Source organism: Eriocheir sinensis, chromosome 33, assembly GCF_024679095.1.
Source record: "Eriocheir sinensis breed Jianghai 21 chromosome 33, ASM2467909v1, whole genome shotgun sequence".
Lineage (NCBI taxonomy): Eukaryota > Metazoa > Arthropoda > Malacostraca > Decapoda > Varunidae > Eriocheir > Eriocheir sinensis.
Window position 1 is genome coordinate 6,061,206 of NC_066541.1, and position 15,508 is coordinate 6,076,713.

At 46.5% G+C, this 15,508-nt stretch overlaps 1 protein-coding gene across 3 annotated transcripts; it reads left to right on the forward strand.

Annotated features, from left to right (window-relative positions):
* Positions 1-7,779: 7,779 nt before the first annotated feature.
* Positions 7,780-15,280, forward strand: LOC127006620 (HEAT repeat-containing protein 3-like). 3 transcript variants are annotated; one of them, XM_050876732.1, is made up of 12 exons: positions 7,780-8,047; positions 10,254-10,426; positions 10,522-10,722; positions 10,886-11,133; positions 11,291-11,554; positions 11,636-11,766; positions 12,005-12,126; positions 12,435-12,577; positions 12,759-12,865; positions 13,041-13,208; positions 13,876-14,025; positions 14,730-15,280. In XM_050876732.1, the coding sequence occupies exons 1-12, from the start codon at positions 7,916-7,918 to the stop codon at positions 14,847-14,849; spliced, it is 1,959 nt and encodes a 652-aa protein (XP_050732689.1). In that variant the 5' UTR covers positions 7,780-7,915; the 3' UTR covers positions 14,850-15,280. The 3 variants fall into 3 exon arrangements, with proteins under 3 accessions (XP_050732689.1, XP_050732690.1, XP_050732691.1); XM_050876733.1 differs by having other exon boundaries at positions 11,654-11,766; XM_050876734.1 differs by having other exon boundaries at positions 7,781-8,047; positions 11,291-11,524; positions 11,654-11,766; positions 14,730-15,278.
* The last annotated feature ends 228 nt before the right edge of the window (positions 15,281-15,508 follow it).

Sequence of the window (15,508 nt, forward strand, 5' to 3'; positions counted from 1 at the left end):
CTTCCCTGTCACACTGCCAGCCACTCAAACTCTTCCCTGTCACACTGCCAGCCACTCAAACTCTTCCCTGTCACACTGCCAGCCACTCAAACTCTTCCTGTCACACTGCCAGCCACTCTTCCCTGTCACACTGCCTGCCACTCAAACTCTTCCCTGTCACACTGCCAGCCACTCAAACTCTTCCCTGTCACACTACCAGCCACTCAAACTCTTCCCTGACACACTGCCTGCCACTCAAACTCTTCCCTGTCACACTGCCAGCCACTCAAACTCTTCCCTGTCACACTGCCAGCCATTCGAACTCTTCCCTGTCACACTGCCACTCAAACTCTTCCCTGTCACACTGTTAGCCACTCAAACTCTCCCCTGTCACACTGCCAGCCACTTTAACTCTCCCCTGTCACACTGCCAGCCACTTTAACTCTCACCTGTCACACTGCCAGCCACTTTAACTCTCACCTGTCACACTGCCAGCCACTTTAACTCTCCCCTGTCACACTGCCAGCCACTTTAACTCTACCCTGTCACACTGCCAGCCACTTTAACTCTCCCCTGTCACACTGCCAGCCAATCAAACTCTTCCCTGTCACACTGCCTGCCACTCAAACTCTTCCCTGTCACACTGCCAGCCACTCAAACTCTTCCCTGTCACACTTCCAGCCACCCAAACTCTTCCATGTCACACTGCCAGCCAATCAAACTTTTCCCTGTCACACTGCCTGCCACTCAAACTCTTCCCTGTCACACTGCCAGCCACTCAAACTCTTCCCTGTCACACTGCCAGCCACTCAAACTCTTCCCTGTCACACTGCCTGCCACTCAAACTCTTTCCTGTCACACTGCCAGCCACTCAAACTCTTCCCTGTCACACTTCCAGCCACTCAAACTCTTCCCTGTCACACTGCCAGCCAATCAAACTCTTCCCTGTCACACTGCCTGCCACTCAAACTCTTCCCTGTCCCACTGCCAGCCACTCAAACTCTTCCCTGTCACACTGCCAGCCACTCAAACTCTTCGCTGTCACACTACCAGCCACTCAAACTCTTCCCTGTCACACTGCCAGCCACTCAAACTCTTCCCTGTCACACTGCCAGCCACTCAAACTCTTCCCTGTCACACTGCCAGCCACTCAAACTCTTCCCTGTCACACTGCCAGCCAATCAAACATTTCCCTGTCACACTGCCAGCCACTCAAACTCTTCCCTGTCACACTGCCAGCCACTCAAACTCTTCCCTGTCACACTACCAGCCACTCAAACTCTTCCCTGTCACACTGCCAGCCACTCAAACTCTTCCCTGTCACACTACCAGCCACTCAAACTCTTCCCTGTCACACTGCCAGCCACTCAAACTCTTCCCTGTCACACTACCAGCCACTCAAACTCTTCCCTGTCACACTACCAGCCACTTAAACTCTTCCCTGTCACACTGCCTGCCACTCATACTCTTCCCTGTCACACTGCCAGCCACTCAAACTCTTCCCTGTCACACTGCCAGCCACTCAAACTCTTCCCTGTCACACTGCCTGCCACTCAAACTCTTCCCTGTCACACTGCCAGCCACTCAAACTCTTCCCTGTCACACTTCCAGCCACTCAAACTCTTCCCTGTCACACTGCCAGCCAATCAAACTCTTCCCTGTCACACTGCCTGCCACTCAAACTCTTCCCTGTCACACTGCCAGCCACTCAAACTCTTCCCTGTCACACTGCCAGCCACTCAAACTCTTCCCTGTCACACTGCCAGCCACTCAAACTCTTCCCTGTCACACTGCCAGCCACTCAAACTCTTCCCTGTCACACTGCCAGCCACTCAAACTCTTCCCTGTCACACTACCAGCCACTCAAACTCTTCCCTGTCACACTGCCAGCCACTCAAACTCTTCCCTGTCACACTGCCAGCCACTCAAACTCTTCCCTGTCCCACTGCCAGCCACTCAAACTCTTCCCTGTCACACTGCCAGCCACTCAAACTCTTCCCTGTCACACTGCCAGCCACTCAAACTCTTCCCTGTCACACTGCCAGCCACTCAAACTCTTCCCTGTCACACTGCCAGCCACTCAAACTCTTCCCTGTCACACTACCAGCCACTCAAACTCTTCCCTGTCACACTGCCAGCCACTCAAACTCTTCCCTGTCACCCTGCCAGCCACTGAAACTCTTCCCTGTCACTCTGTCATCAACATAAACTCTTCCCTGTCACACTGCCAGCCAATCAAACTCTTCCCTGTCACACTGCCTGCCACTCAAACTCTTTCCTGTCACACTGCCAGCCACTCAAACTCTTCCCTGTCACACTGCCAGCCACTCAAACTCTTCCCTGTCACACTACCAGCCACTCAAACTCTTCCCTGTCACACTGCCAGCCACTCAAACTCTTCCCTGTCACACTGCCAGCCACTCAAACTCTTCCATGTCACACTGCCAGCCACTCAAACTCTTTCCTGTCACACTGCCAGCCACTCAAACTCTTCCCTGTCACACTGCCAGCCACTCAAACTCTTCCCTGTCACACTGCCAGCCACTCAAAGTCTTCCCTGTCACACTACCAGCCACTCAAACTCTTCCCTGACACACTGCCTGCCACTCAAACTCTTCCCTGTCACACTGCCAGCCACTCAAACTCTTCCCTGTCACACTGCCAGCCATTCAAACTCTTCCCTGTCACACTGCCAGCTACTCAAACTCTTCCCTGTCACACTGTCAGCCACTCAAACTCTTCCCTGTCACACTGCCAGCCACTCAAACTCTTCCCTGTCACACTGCCTGCCACTCAAACTCTTCCCTGTCACACTACCAGCCACTCAAACTCTTCCTTGTCACACTGCCAGCCACTTAAACTCTTCCCTGTCACACTGCCTGCCACTCATACTCTTCCCTGTCACACTGCCAGCCACTCAAACTCTTCCCTGTCACACTGCCAGCCATTCAAACTCTTCCCTGTCACACTGCCTGCCACTCAAACTCTTAACTGTCACACTGCCAGCCACTCAAACTCTTCCCTGTCACACTTCCAGCCACCCAAACTCTTCCCTGTCACACTGCCAGCCAATCAAACTTTTCCCTGTCACACTGCCTGCCACTCAAACTCTTCCCTGTCACACTGCCAGCCACTCAAACTCTTCCCTGTCACACTGCCAGCCACTCAAACTCTTCCCTGTCACACTGCCAGCCACTCAAACTCTTCCCTGTCACACTGCCAGCCACTCAAACTCTTCCCTGTCACACTGCCAGCCACTCAAACTCTTCCCTGTCACACTACCAGCCACTCAAACTCTTCCCTGTCACACTGCCAGCCACTCAAACTCTTCCCTGTCACACTGCCAGCCACTCAAACTCTTCCCTGTCCCACTGCCAGCCACTCAAACTCTTCCCTGTCACACTGCCAGCCACTCAAACTCTTCCCTGTCACACTGCCAGCCACTCAAAGTCTTCCCTGTCACACTGCCAGCCACTCAAAGTCTTCCCTGTCACACTACCAGCCACTCAAACTCTTCCCTGACACACTGCCTGCCACTCAAACTCTTCCCTGTCACACTGCCAGCCACTCAAACTCTTCCCTGTCACACTGCCAGCCATTCAAACTCTTCCCTGTCACACTGCCAGCTACTCAAACTCTTCCCTGTCACACTGTCAGCCACTCAAACTCTTCCCTGTCACACTGCCAGCCACTCAAACTCTTCCCTGTCACACTGCCTGCCACTCAAACTCTTCCCTGTCACACTACCAGCCACTCAAACTCTTCCATGTCACACTGCCAGCCACTCAAACTCTTCCCTGTCACAATGCCAGACACTCAAACTCTTCCCTGTCACACTGCCAGCCACTCAAACTCTTCCCTGTCACACTGCCAGACACTCAAACTCTTCCCTGTCACACTACCAGCCACTCAAACTCTTCCCTGTCACACTGCCAGACACTCAAACTCTTCCCTGTCACACTACCAGCCACTCAAACTCTTCCCTGTCACACTGCCAGACACTCAAACTCTTCCCTGTCACACTACTAGCCACTCAAACTCTTCACTGTCAAACTCTTCCCTGCCACCCTGCCAGCCACTCAAACTCTTCCCTGTCACCCTCCCAGCCACTCAAACTCTTCCTTGTCACCCTGCCAGCCACTGAAACTTTCCTTAGCACCTTGCCAGCCACTCAAACTCTTCCCTGTCACCCTGTCAGCCACTCAAACTCTTCCCTGTCACCGTGCCAGCCACTCAAACTCTTCCCTAGCACCTTACCAGCCACTCAAACTCTTCCCTATCACCCTGTCAGCTACTGAAACTCTTTCCTGTTACCTTGTCATCCACTCAAATTCTTATCTGTCACCCTGCCAACCACTGAAACTTCCCTGTCACCCTGCCTGCCACTCAAACTCTTACCTGTCACTCTGCCAACCACGCAAACTCTTCACTGTCACCCTCCCAGCCATTACTTTTCCTTCTGCCGCTTCTTCTTCCGTTGATTTTCCTTCTTCCTCCTCTGCTTCTTCAATCATTGCTTCTTCTTCCGTCGCTGCGTCTTCGTATTCAGCCTCTGCTTCTTCCATCATTGCTTCTTCTTCCGTCGCTGCGTCTTCGTATTCCGCCGATGCTTCTTCCATCATTGCTTCTTCTTCAGTCGCTGCGTCTTCGTATTCCGCCGATGCTTCTTCCATTGCTACCTCTTCTTCCGTCGCTGCTCCTTCCATCGCTGCTTCTTCTTCCGCCGCTGTCTCTTCTTCCGTCGATGATTCTTCTTCCGTCGATGATTCTTCTTCCGTCGATGATTCTTCTTCCGTCGATGATTCTTCTTCCGTCGATGATTCTTCTTCCGTCGATGATTCTTCTTCCGTCGCTGCTTTTTATTATGCTGCTCCTTTATTTCCCGGCTCTGCTTCTTACACCGCTGTATGTTTTTCGTTGAATCTTCTTCCGTCGCTGCTTCTTCTGTCGCTGCCTCTTCTTCCGCCGTTCCTTCTTCCGTTCCCACTGCTTCTTCTTCTTCTGCCGCTGCCTTTTCTTGTCGTTGCTTCTATTTCCCTCGCTACTTCTTCTTCCGCCAAAGCTGCTTCTTTCTCCGTTGCTGTTTCTTTTTCTGTTCCCAATGCTTCTTCTTCGGTCGCTAGTCCTCTGTCGCTTCTTCTTTCGTCGCTTCCTTTTTTTTCCGCCGCTGCGTCTTCCGTAGCTGCACCTTCTACGAGTAGCCTATCGTCAGAGCTTCGTCTTCTGCCACCGCTATAGAGGTTTTGCAGCTGACGTCATCAGTGGGGGTGCGGGGGTAGCGCGGGCCTGCACGGCCATCTTGGTGGTCAGTGGTGGTAGTCACTTATCAAAGCAAACCTTGGTGGCGGCTAAAGAAGTGCTCTGTGTGTTCGTCATGGGATACGTATGCTGTGCGGTTGGATGTTCTAACTGACACGGGAGAGATGCTGTGTCATTTTATAGATTTCCAGCGAATCCAGAAGAGCGGGGGAAGTGGATAGCAGCTGTGATGAGGGAAAACTGGCGGCCGTCTGCTTCATCTCGACTCTGCAGTGCTCATTTTGTCAGAGGTAAATATTACAGGCAAGACTGATCAGATTATTACATGAGGTAACATTCATTTAGGTATTGCCCCGGGTCCCCAAGCTTATTGTGTGGCGGGGGATTACTCCGGAACGGGATGTACATGAGCTGGCGGAGGTAAACACCGATGGCGGCGCTCAAGCAGGGGAAGAAAATAAGAAAGGAAATTCAGTGGAGGCAAAGTGCACAGAGGGACAGAGCTCAATGCTGGGTGGAGTATATAAGTGTAAGCAGGGAAGTGATCAAGAGTGCGTAGTGTAAGGTGATTTGCCGTCACCTGCCCTCACCTGTTTGCCTGCCTGTGCTGCCTACCTGGGCCTACCTGGGCATCACTGGTCAGCAATAGATCGGCCAGGCAGAGGGACAGCCAGACAGTCAGCCAACCAACCAATCAGCCAGTCAACCAGCCAGCCAATCAGCCAGTCAGTCAACCACCCAGTTAGTCACCCAGTCAACCAGCCAGCCATCCAGTCGGTCAGTTAGACAGACAGTCACTTTACCAATCAGCCAGCCAATCAACCCACCAGGCAACCAGTCAACCCACCAGTCAACCAGACAGCCAGCCAGCCAGCTAGACAGCCAGTCTACCAGTCTCCGCCTCCAAAAGCACTGATTTTTTCGATGTATTTAGCTGCGCAGCATTCTCAAGCGATCTCGCGTAATCACTTAACACAAATTATGCTGAAGGTCCTGCCATTTGCCCGCGGGTAGTGACTTAGGGATGGGGCACACGTGGTGGTCTGCTCACTCTGCTGGGGAGGTGACCACCAGCGGGTTTGCAGACGACGCACAAGGTGCAGATGACGCTATTTCGGGACGTCACTGCAAAACCTCTATATTTACTTCTTCCGTCGCTGCTTCTCCTCGGGGCCTATGTTTCTTCCGTCGCTGCCGCTTCTTCCGCTATTGTTTCTTCTTCCGTCGCTGCTTCTTCTTCCTCCGCTGCATTGTTTTCTACCGTCGCTGCTTCTTCTTCCGTCGCTGGTTCTTCTGCCGTCGCTGTTTCGTCTTCTTCCGTCGCTGTTTCGTCTTCTTCCGTCGCTGCATTGTCTTCTTTCATCGCTGCTTCTTCTTCCGTCGCTACATTGCCTTCTTCCGTCGCTGCTTTGGCCCACAGCGACCGTCGATGCCGGAAATTTTATATAAATACCTCGGCCCGAGGGAATCTAAAGATGGCGGCTGCGGGCTTCAAGATCTGCATGGAGTTAACCAATCCATATATTTTGAAATCAGTGAGGTGTTACCGGCAGAAACTGATGACTGCAGTGCTCTGAGTACGACAATCTGGTAACGCTGCATCTTCTGACCTATTCCGCTTAATTTGTATCACTTCTTCGGTCCGCCTTAATTTTGGTACTTCTTTATATTTAGATACTTCACTACGTACACTCAATTACTCCATTGCGTACACTGATATACTTCACCCTGCACTGAGCTCTGTTTGTCTGTTCACTTTACTGCCATACTGACTTTGCTTTTCTATTTTCTTTTCCTTTGTTTTCTTCACTTTAGCTTACTTTTAGACTTTTCTTTTTGCATTTATATTTTCTGCCCTTTTGTTTGTGTGTACTATTATACCTTTCATTTTAGTTCTCTTTTTGTTATTGCTGTTCAAGTGAGCCCGGCGGCCAGGCTCTTCCTCCAAGCCCAAGGTGGCAGTACCTCAAGGTTACCGATGAGACGATAAGACCCAACGATATAATCTAAGGGATAAAAATGTAAATACATCGGCAAACAATATAGGTATACAATTGCTTTTAATATCCCAGTAAAAGAGTTGCATACTTGATAAGTATTACACTGCGTAACTTCTAATTAAAAAGATAATATTTAATTCTTGTAATACATACAATGAAAATCTGAATTGTCGCTCAGCCAGCCATGTAACCGATCAAGAAGGTTGGCCGTATACGCCAAACCTAACGTAATTAAGTATTTGCACAACATTTCTTTGGTATTTTGATACTCGTTTTTATCCCAGGAAACAGTAGAGAGGTACAAATAATAAGATTCAGACCCGGGCATAATCTATATATTTACCAAAACGAGTATGGAAAAAACAAAGAAATGTTGTGAAAACAATTAGGTTAGGTTTGGTTAGGTTAAGTTATTTTTGGTTTGGTTATTTTTTATGTGCCGCAGCACATTGTCAGAATTTTTTTGAAATTTCCAGAAATTTTGGCAATAGTCTCCTGAAATTTTACCGGGACCATCTGGCAACACTGGCCCAAGGTGGCAACACTGCCGGGCCAGCATGTGTGTGTGTGTGTGTGTGTGCCTCGCCGCCCCAAAACAACCCCGGCGAGGCGTGACTGAGACACAACCCTCAGCTTTGCCCCTCGCTGCTGCACCTTTGAGGGCGTGAAGAGCAGCCATGGGGAAGATAAAGCAGCGGCGACAACTGGGGCAGCGATATGACCCCACCGGAGTGTCCAGGAGGAGAGAGGACCGTGCGGAGGGTCAGACACAGTCCCCATCAGCTGGCCTGAGGCTGGTCGAGGAGAAGGTGAGCCCTCGAGTGTGTGGGGAGGCATCAAGGCACGGTTTTTGCTTTGACTGCCCGCAGTATCTGATTTTAATGGGTGGTTCTATATGAATTTTGTCATGTTTGTTATGTATGAATGACTAGTGGGATTCTTTTTTATGCTATGACATTTGGCACATCCTCCTGCAAACATTTCACACAGATCGTTGACAACTATGGAAGTGTTTGAGTTTTGTAGTAGCATTTACTATTTTGGGGGGGTTTGTTGGTTACTATTTAGTGGAGATAGGTTACTAATTGTTCAGTAAAAATGACTTAGTTTATAAATATATCGGAAGGTTGAGTCAGCTGATCCAGGGCTGGAGACAGTTGAATGATCTCTACAGCCAAACGTAAACTCAGAGGTGAAACACCCAAGGTCAGAACAGGAAACTGTGGAACACAACAACTTGCAAAGGTTATACTAACATTATGGATTCTATTTTGGTCCCTCTATGCAGTGCAGTAACGAATGGCTTCTGGAAAATTGAAGAAGTTCTGGCAAAGTAAATACTTAAAGTTTGGGATGTTTTTTTGTCCCTGAATGCAGGGCAATAACAAATGGCTTCTGGAAAATAGAAGTGGGAGTTGATGGAGGTGAAGCCCGCCCGTTAGGTGGGTTATGTTAGGTTAGATTACTTTAAATTTATTCGGCATGCAGTGTGGACCGACAGAAATATGCAGTGCGGGACGGGACGGCGCGTCAGCAGGGGTGGGTCCACTACGTAGATCGGTGATAACAGAGGGGAGCAGGGCAGTGGCAGCTGCACCCCAGGCACTGAAAAGTCAATCATTTAGCGATTTCCAGAAAACAAAATGATCTCCATAATGAAAAGTCAGTGTCTCAAAATTGGCTACCCTTTCCTTTGAGGGGGGCAAAGCCCCCCATTAGTTAGGATAAGTTATAGTACTCCCATTTGAAACTGGCCAGTGGGGTGCCGGTTGGTGCGGGTCAGCCCCACCCAGCATCTCTGCCACACACCCGCAATAACTCTTGCTTCCTCTCATATGTCAGCTATTTACTACCTTTAAATGAATTTAATTAAATAATTGGATAATCCAGTAAGGTCATATAGTGTTAAGACTGTTTCATTTTTAGGATAATAAAGATTTTGCATAAATACCATGACACTTGACAACATTGTATTACATCGTTGTCACTGCTCACAGCCTGAGCCAGGTCACTTCCCTCAAGGTCATGCACCAGAATGGAAGGAGGATTAGGTGGAAAACAAATGTAATTAAGAGTAGGTAGGGACTGTGAACCAATATATGAAAGACTCTGAGAGTGGCTTCCTTTCCACAAGCTGATCTGCTTATTCCTCAATTTCTCATTTTTTAAAATTCCTGGAATGCATGAAATCGAGCCTTAATATAGTCTTAGTATATGATGTCTTATGTGCAAAGAGAGAGAGGAACAAGAAGGAGGAGGAGGAGAAAATGATGGTGGGTCCACTTCACACCTTGGCTCAAATCCGACAATTGGAGACAGATGTGGCAGCATGGTACGGAGGGAGAGACCCGCACTGGCTGACACCCCACTAGCCAGATTCAAATGGGAGTACTATAGCTTAGGTTAATTTAAATTTATTCGGCATGCACGTGATGGGACGAGACGGTGGCAGGGCATGCGCACAATGGGGCGGGACAGTGGCGGGGATGAGCCCACTACGCTGGCAGGTGATAACTGATGGAAGCGGGGAGGTGGCGGGTGCATCCCAGGCATTGAAAAAGACAGTCGTTTAGTGGTTTCCAGAAAATAAAACAATTTCCATAATATAAGGCATCATATTTTGCCCAGAAGTAAAAAGTTAGTGTCTTCAAATTAGTAAGCTACCCTTTCCTCAACAACCCCCAAAACAACCCCAACCTGAGGAATATCAGGATAGCCCGGACTGAGTAGTAATCAAGGAGAGACAGACTCATGCCCAGCTGGCAGAGGAATAAGGCTACAAAAGGGAAGCTACTGGAAAGAGGGATGCAAGACCAGAGAAGAAAAATTGTCAGTGGTTTTAGTTCTAGAAAAAAAAGTTTAATTAGTGTACTATTGAATCTGGAAAATCCTCATATTATTTTCCTCACAGAAACTAAGTTAATCATAGATGTTACATTGTTAACTTAAAGAATCTATCATTATGATCTATTTGTGCTCTATGCCAGTCATTTCACAAAATTTTTCCCGTATCAGATAACAAGTGTACTGGCTGAGGAGCGTGTGTGTGGCCTCAACACACTAGCGTCTCTTGCCCTGGAGGAGCAGGGCCCAGCCTGTGTGGTCAAAACACAGCTGGTGGCCAAGGCATCAGCCCTCCTCAAGGACCCGAGTGTAGAAGTCAGACTGGCAGCAGCTGGAGCCCTTCGGTAATTATAATTTTGGGGTAAAATTTGCTTTTCCTGAACAATAAAACAAATTTTAAACTTGTGACATGTCTTAACCTGCCATGTGTGTGGTGCAGGAACATCAGTGCTGGTGGGTCTGACGAGGTGGTGGAAGCAATGGTGCAGCAGGAGGTGTTGGGGCCACTGGCAGACTTGCTGGGTGACTACCGAGAGTCCTGGAGCTCTGCAACCACTGACCTGGGGCAGGAGGCATCACGAGATGTTGATCCCATGAGCAACACTTTCGTGCATGCCACTCACCTCCTCTGGAACCTGTGGTGGGTGAAGAGTTTTTGTTTTATACCTGTATTTAATTCTACAATGCCAACCCCATTTTTACTCATTGCATTTTATAGTCACTTAAAAATTAATGTGCAAACTGTCAATTTTATAATCAATGAATTTCTTATGTGGAGAAGTATCGGTTTGTTTCATCTACAGTGAGTGCAGTGAGGAAGCCATGAATGTATTCAACAAAGAGGGTTTGGTCCACGTCCTCCTGCGCCACCTTGACCCAGCCGTCTGGGGCCACACTATGGCTCTGGCAGTGGCTGAGTGTCTCCTGTGTGTGTCAGAGAACAACCCCAGTGCTGAATCAGTGTTGCTCCCTGTGGCAGAAGACCTCGTGGGCTTCATCTCCCGTCCCAAGGAGCAACCCACTGACTTGCATTTTGCTACCACAGTCATAGGTTTGTGGTTATCTTTTCTAAAGCTTTTTTTTGTTTGTTTGTTTTGTTTTGCTTTTTGTAGACATTATAGTGTGTAATTAGACATCAGTCCATATTGTTTTCCTTTATGCAATTTTTAAGTGAGTATAGTGTTATTCATCCAACATTATATTTGCAGGAACACTGTTGAACATCAACTACTGTACTTCTGGGAGCAACAACTTCCAGCTGGTGTTGAAGGTGCTGGCCACTATGCTTGAGCCAGACCCACTGCCTCTGGTGACCCAGTATGCCAGTGACTCATCAGGCTGTGGTGGCACCCATCTCTCTATGACTCCACAGGAACTTGAACATCTCATTCTGGGGCAGCAGTTAGCACTTGAAATATTATCCAACATTTGCTGTCCAGAGGGTGAGCAAAAAGACTTCACTTATGATCATGGTAATTGAGTTTATGATGTGTTTTTACAGTTGTGATTGTAGAAAAATTATGTTCTGATGTATAATGAAGATTTATAAACAGCTTTCAACTGTAATTCAGATGAGGATGACTGGGATGAATGTGAAGATGTGCCGTCAGGAGATGAAGAGGAAGGAATGTGTGAAGGGGAGCCCATGGAGGATGACGCGTCTAAGAGCACATTGGCGCCGGAGGTAATGATAATTTTTAGCATTGATTCTATACATATCCCGTGTGTCTGGAAATATATGCAAATACATTACTCATTTCTCCCTTCATTTCAAATAATGATACAGCACAGTCTGGTCATTGAGGCCTTGTATTTGAATGTTCAGTGAAAATCATCAGTTTTTATTATAGTATGGATTCATGGTAATTGTTATTTTAGCTACAACATTATTAAGTACAATTATGGTCTGTGTTTTCCTGCAGGTTCATGAGGGCATTTCCCACTTCAACCTCTTTGAAAAAACTCTAAAGAAGGTTGAGTTTCCTGAAGAAAATGTCCTCCAAGCATTGCCTACTTTGAAATTTGGGCCATCTCTATTAACCAAGCAAGTTTTATCATTATTGTTTTCTTCTTGTCATGTATCTGCTCTATATCATTGCCTGCCTGACCCGGTGATTTGATTTTAGAAATGACAAACTTTGTTGTAGTTTCTATATTTATTGATCTACAAGGCCACAAATTGCTGTTACCAAATAAGGGATGTAGAAGTCACCCCAGACAATTTTTAGGTCTGAATCACCATAGGCAGCACTACTTATTGTAAACTTGCATTAGTTGGAGTGTAACAACCACCACCTTTCCAGCACTGAGAGCTCTGTGTAGTTAACGATCCTGTGTGTCTTGTGTGTACAGGCTTGGTGTGCTGAGGACCCGTGCCCTGCTGTGCCTTCAGAACATGAGCAGTGCCCTGGAGCTGAAGGAGCTGGGGGGGGCCGAACTTCTCTATTCCACATGGGTGAAGTTAGCAATCACCGTCTTCCAGAACACTTGCCCAGGTTAACAATGCACTTTTCTTCTTGCTTGTATTTCAGTAGGCAAAAGTTAGATATTTCTAAAGAATTTAATGGCCATAAATGTGATGCTTTCATATAGCTATTTTACTTTTCACTCTTATATTGCTGGTCAAGACTGTTAAGATTTACATTCACTTGGAAGTGTGTTTGTGTTTGTGCACAGAGACTGAGCTTCTGGAGGCAGCCACTGGGGCCATGCGTGCAATCATAGACCGACTCAGACAGGACCAGTGTGACATCTTGGCTTCAATATCACAAGATGAACTGAAGGTGGGTGATGATTATTCATTCTTATGACCAGTGCTGTCGCATCTAAGTAAAACAACTGACTCCAACCCCTTAGAGTGTACAACTTAAGCCTCATATAAATCAAAATATATACATGAAAGGAGCACCAGTCTCAATATATATCTCAGAATAACAAATTGTTCTCTCACCCTCACAGTCAATATTTCAAGCTGGTGTGTCATGCCCCATTGCAACTGTGAGAGCCAATGTAACACGCATGGTGGGTGCGCTGGGCTGCCTGCTAGTCACTCAGACCCCAGAGAAGTCAGTCAGCTCTGGCAGTGTGTTCGAAGTGCTCAACACCACCACAGAGTTTTTGTTTAAGGTTTGTAGTTGTGTTTCTTGATTTGTTGAGAGTGTTCCCCTATTGAAGAGTTGTGGGTAATTTCTCAGTGTCCAAATTTTCCAGCTTGCCAAGCATTCCTTGCACTCTCTTATTGCTCTTAACATCGCACACACTTCTTGGGCCCTCAGCATTCAACTGTTATTCTGTGTTAATGTCTCGTGTTCATGTACAATCTATGGTAGGTACAATGATTATTATACTATCTTGTAGTAATTTTTTTTCTCCTTTTAATGAGATGCCCTTGGACTCCTACACTTTCCTTTTATACCTATATCTTTTTTGCTTTTTTATCTTGCTAGCTTTAGTCTAGTGCAGTAGTTAGCATCCCTAACTACAAATCTGGGGGCCTGGGTTCAAATCCTGACCAAAGAACCAGCGTGCAGCTCACACACCTGCTCATCCTTCCTCTCAGGATGGTTGATAAATGAGTACCTGGAGAATGTAAACTGTGGTAACCTGGATGTTAAACTGGCCCTGTGTCCCAGGGTAATGGGTTCCCTCCCACCACAGGCTCAAAGGGCCAACAGTACAGAGATGAGCACCGCGGCCACACGCACCTATAGCCTATGCCCCCGACTTTACTTTTACCTATCGATCTTTTTCTTAGACCTTTTCTAAAAAAATATATATATATACACTTTTGCAGGTTGGTGCCCATGATGCAGAGCTGTGGGTGTCAGCTGAGGCCCTGGATGTCATCATTGATATGTATTCGGATGACAAGACAGACAGGCTGGCTCACCTTGTCCATCTGATAGACAGACTGAGGGGAATCCAGCCAGGCTTTAAGGCAAAGGTGAGTGCCCTACCCCCACACATCTTTTACAATAGTCTGGGTCTTTTCCATCTATTCCATCATTTGCCTACTAATATTGTTAATGTAGATTCCATTTCCTATTCTTAAGCATAATTGAAATATTCTCAACCTTTGTTCCCAAATCCATGGTGCTCACTTCCTACCTTTCCATATGACCCAGCTTTTTTCTCTTCATTCCTCTCTGTGCACTTCTTAGCTCTCTCTTAATCTTTTGTGAGGTGCCAAGTACTAGAATCATACCTTTTTCTTCAGGGAATGTGACAGGTTGCTATTCATATTAACCAAAAGTGCTCCATCCCATTCCTTTTCTTGTGATTTCTTTTATCATGGGGTGGATTTGCATAATTTTTGTCCTAAATATGTGTATTCCTCTACTCAAGGGTTTCATTCCCATTCATTATTTTTGTCCTGCCAACTAATTATTAAACATTACTTTTTTTCTTTCATAATCATCTTCAGACATACTTTCAGATTCTCTCTTTAGAGTTTCTCAGTCATTTCTTTTATGTTTTCCTCAGCATCACTTAATAAGACTGTACCTATATGTTAACATTAGGTTCAAGTCACAGTAGTAGCAAAACTCAGGTTTCAGGCACAATAAAAGTACAGTAATTGCTATTAAATCATTCCAATTTGTTGATGGCCTCATTGCCTATTAACTGTGTGACTGTTCCATTCTACAGCACCACCAACAAAGAAAGAGACTTGGGGACCACCGGGCACTGGTGCTGACAGTGAGGGACAATCTGGGGGGCTTCATAAAGTACAAGGGGCCCAGAGCAGGAAAGTTCAGTAAAACCTAACACACATCTGGCTAACATAGGGCAGGATTGGGTTTGTCATAATGTACACAGATCATTGTTAATTTTATCACAGGCTTGTTATAGTTCAGTAAAGATTCAGGAATCTCTATTTTATTTTTATTTCATTGAAAATTATCAATGAATACTAAGAACCAAGAATTTTCAAACAATTTATAGGTATATACTTTTTTTTTTTTTTTTTTTTTTTTTTTTTTTTTACTGATGTTACCATATTCATTCTGACCACCCACACATCAGTGCAGGGTAATAGTTTTTTTTATGAAATGTAATAGTTGCAGGAGATATAACTTATCACATATATTTATGACGTGTGTTATTATGAGGTTTAATATTGTACTTTCCAGTTTATGTACTTTACATATAACTTTTGTATGACTTCAGTAACCAGAAATGACATCATTATATTAAATATATCAATATAATAAAAGTGTTTTCAACCCATCCATGTGTTAATGTTGCATACAGTAGCATCTGTTGAAGGGTCTCTTGAAGTTACATCATCAGAGGTGTGTGTGATTGGGGCATCTATTACCCTCTCAAGGTATGTCATACATGAAAGTTGCCATAGCCAACCAAGAATAGGGGCTGTTGGGAGCCTTGGTAGCTATATATTGTTAGGGTACTAGTAGAAACAATGC

Excerpts from the sequence above, each read along its gene's own strand:
- LOC127006620 (XM_050876732.1), top strand. The coding sequence starts at position 7,916 with ATGGGGAAGATAAAGCAGCGGCGACAACTGGGGCAGCGATATGACCCC. Across the intron at positions 11,134-11,290 it reads TTTTGCTACCACAGTCATAG|GAACACTGTTGAACATCAAC; the intron begins GTTTGTGGTTAT and ends TTATATTTGCAG. Across the intron at positions 11,555-11,635 it reads AGACTTCACTTATGATCATG|CTTTCAACTGTAATTCAGAT; the intron begins GTAATTGAGTTT and ends ATTTATAAACAG.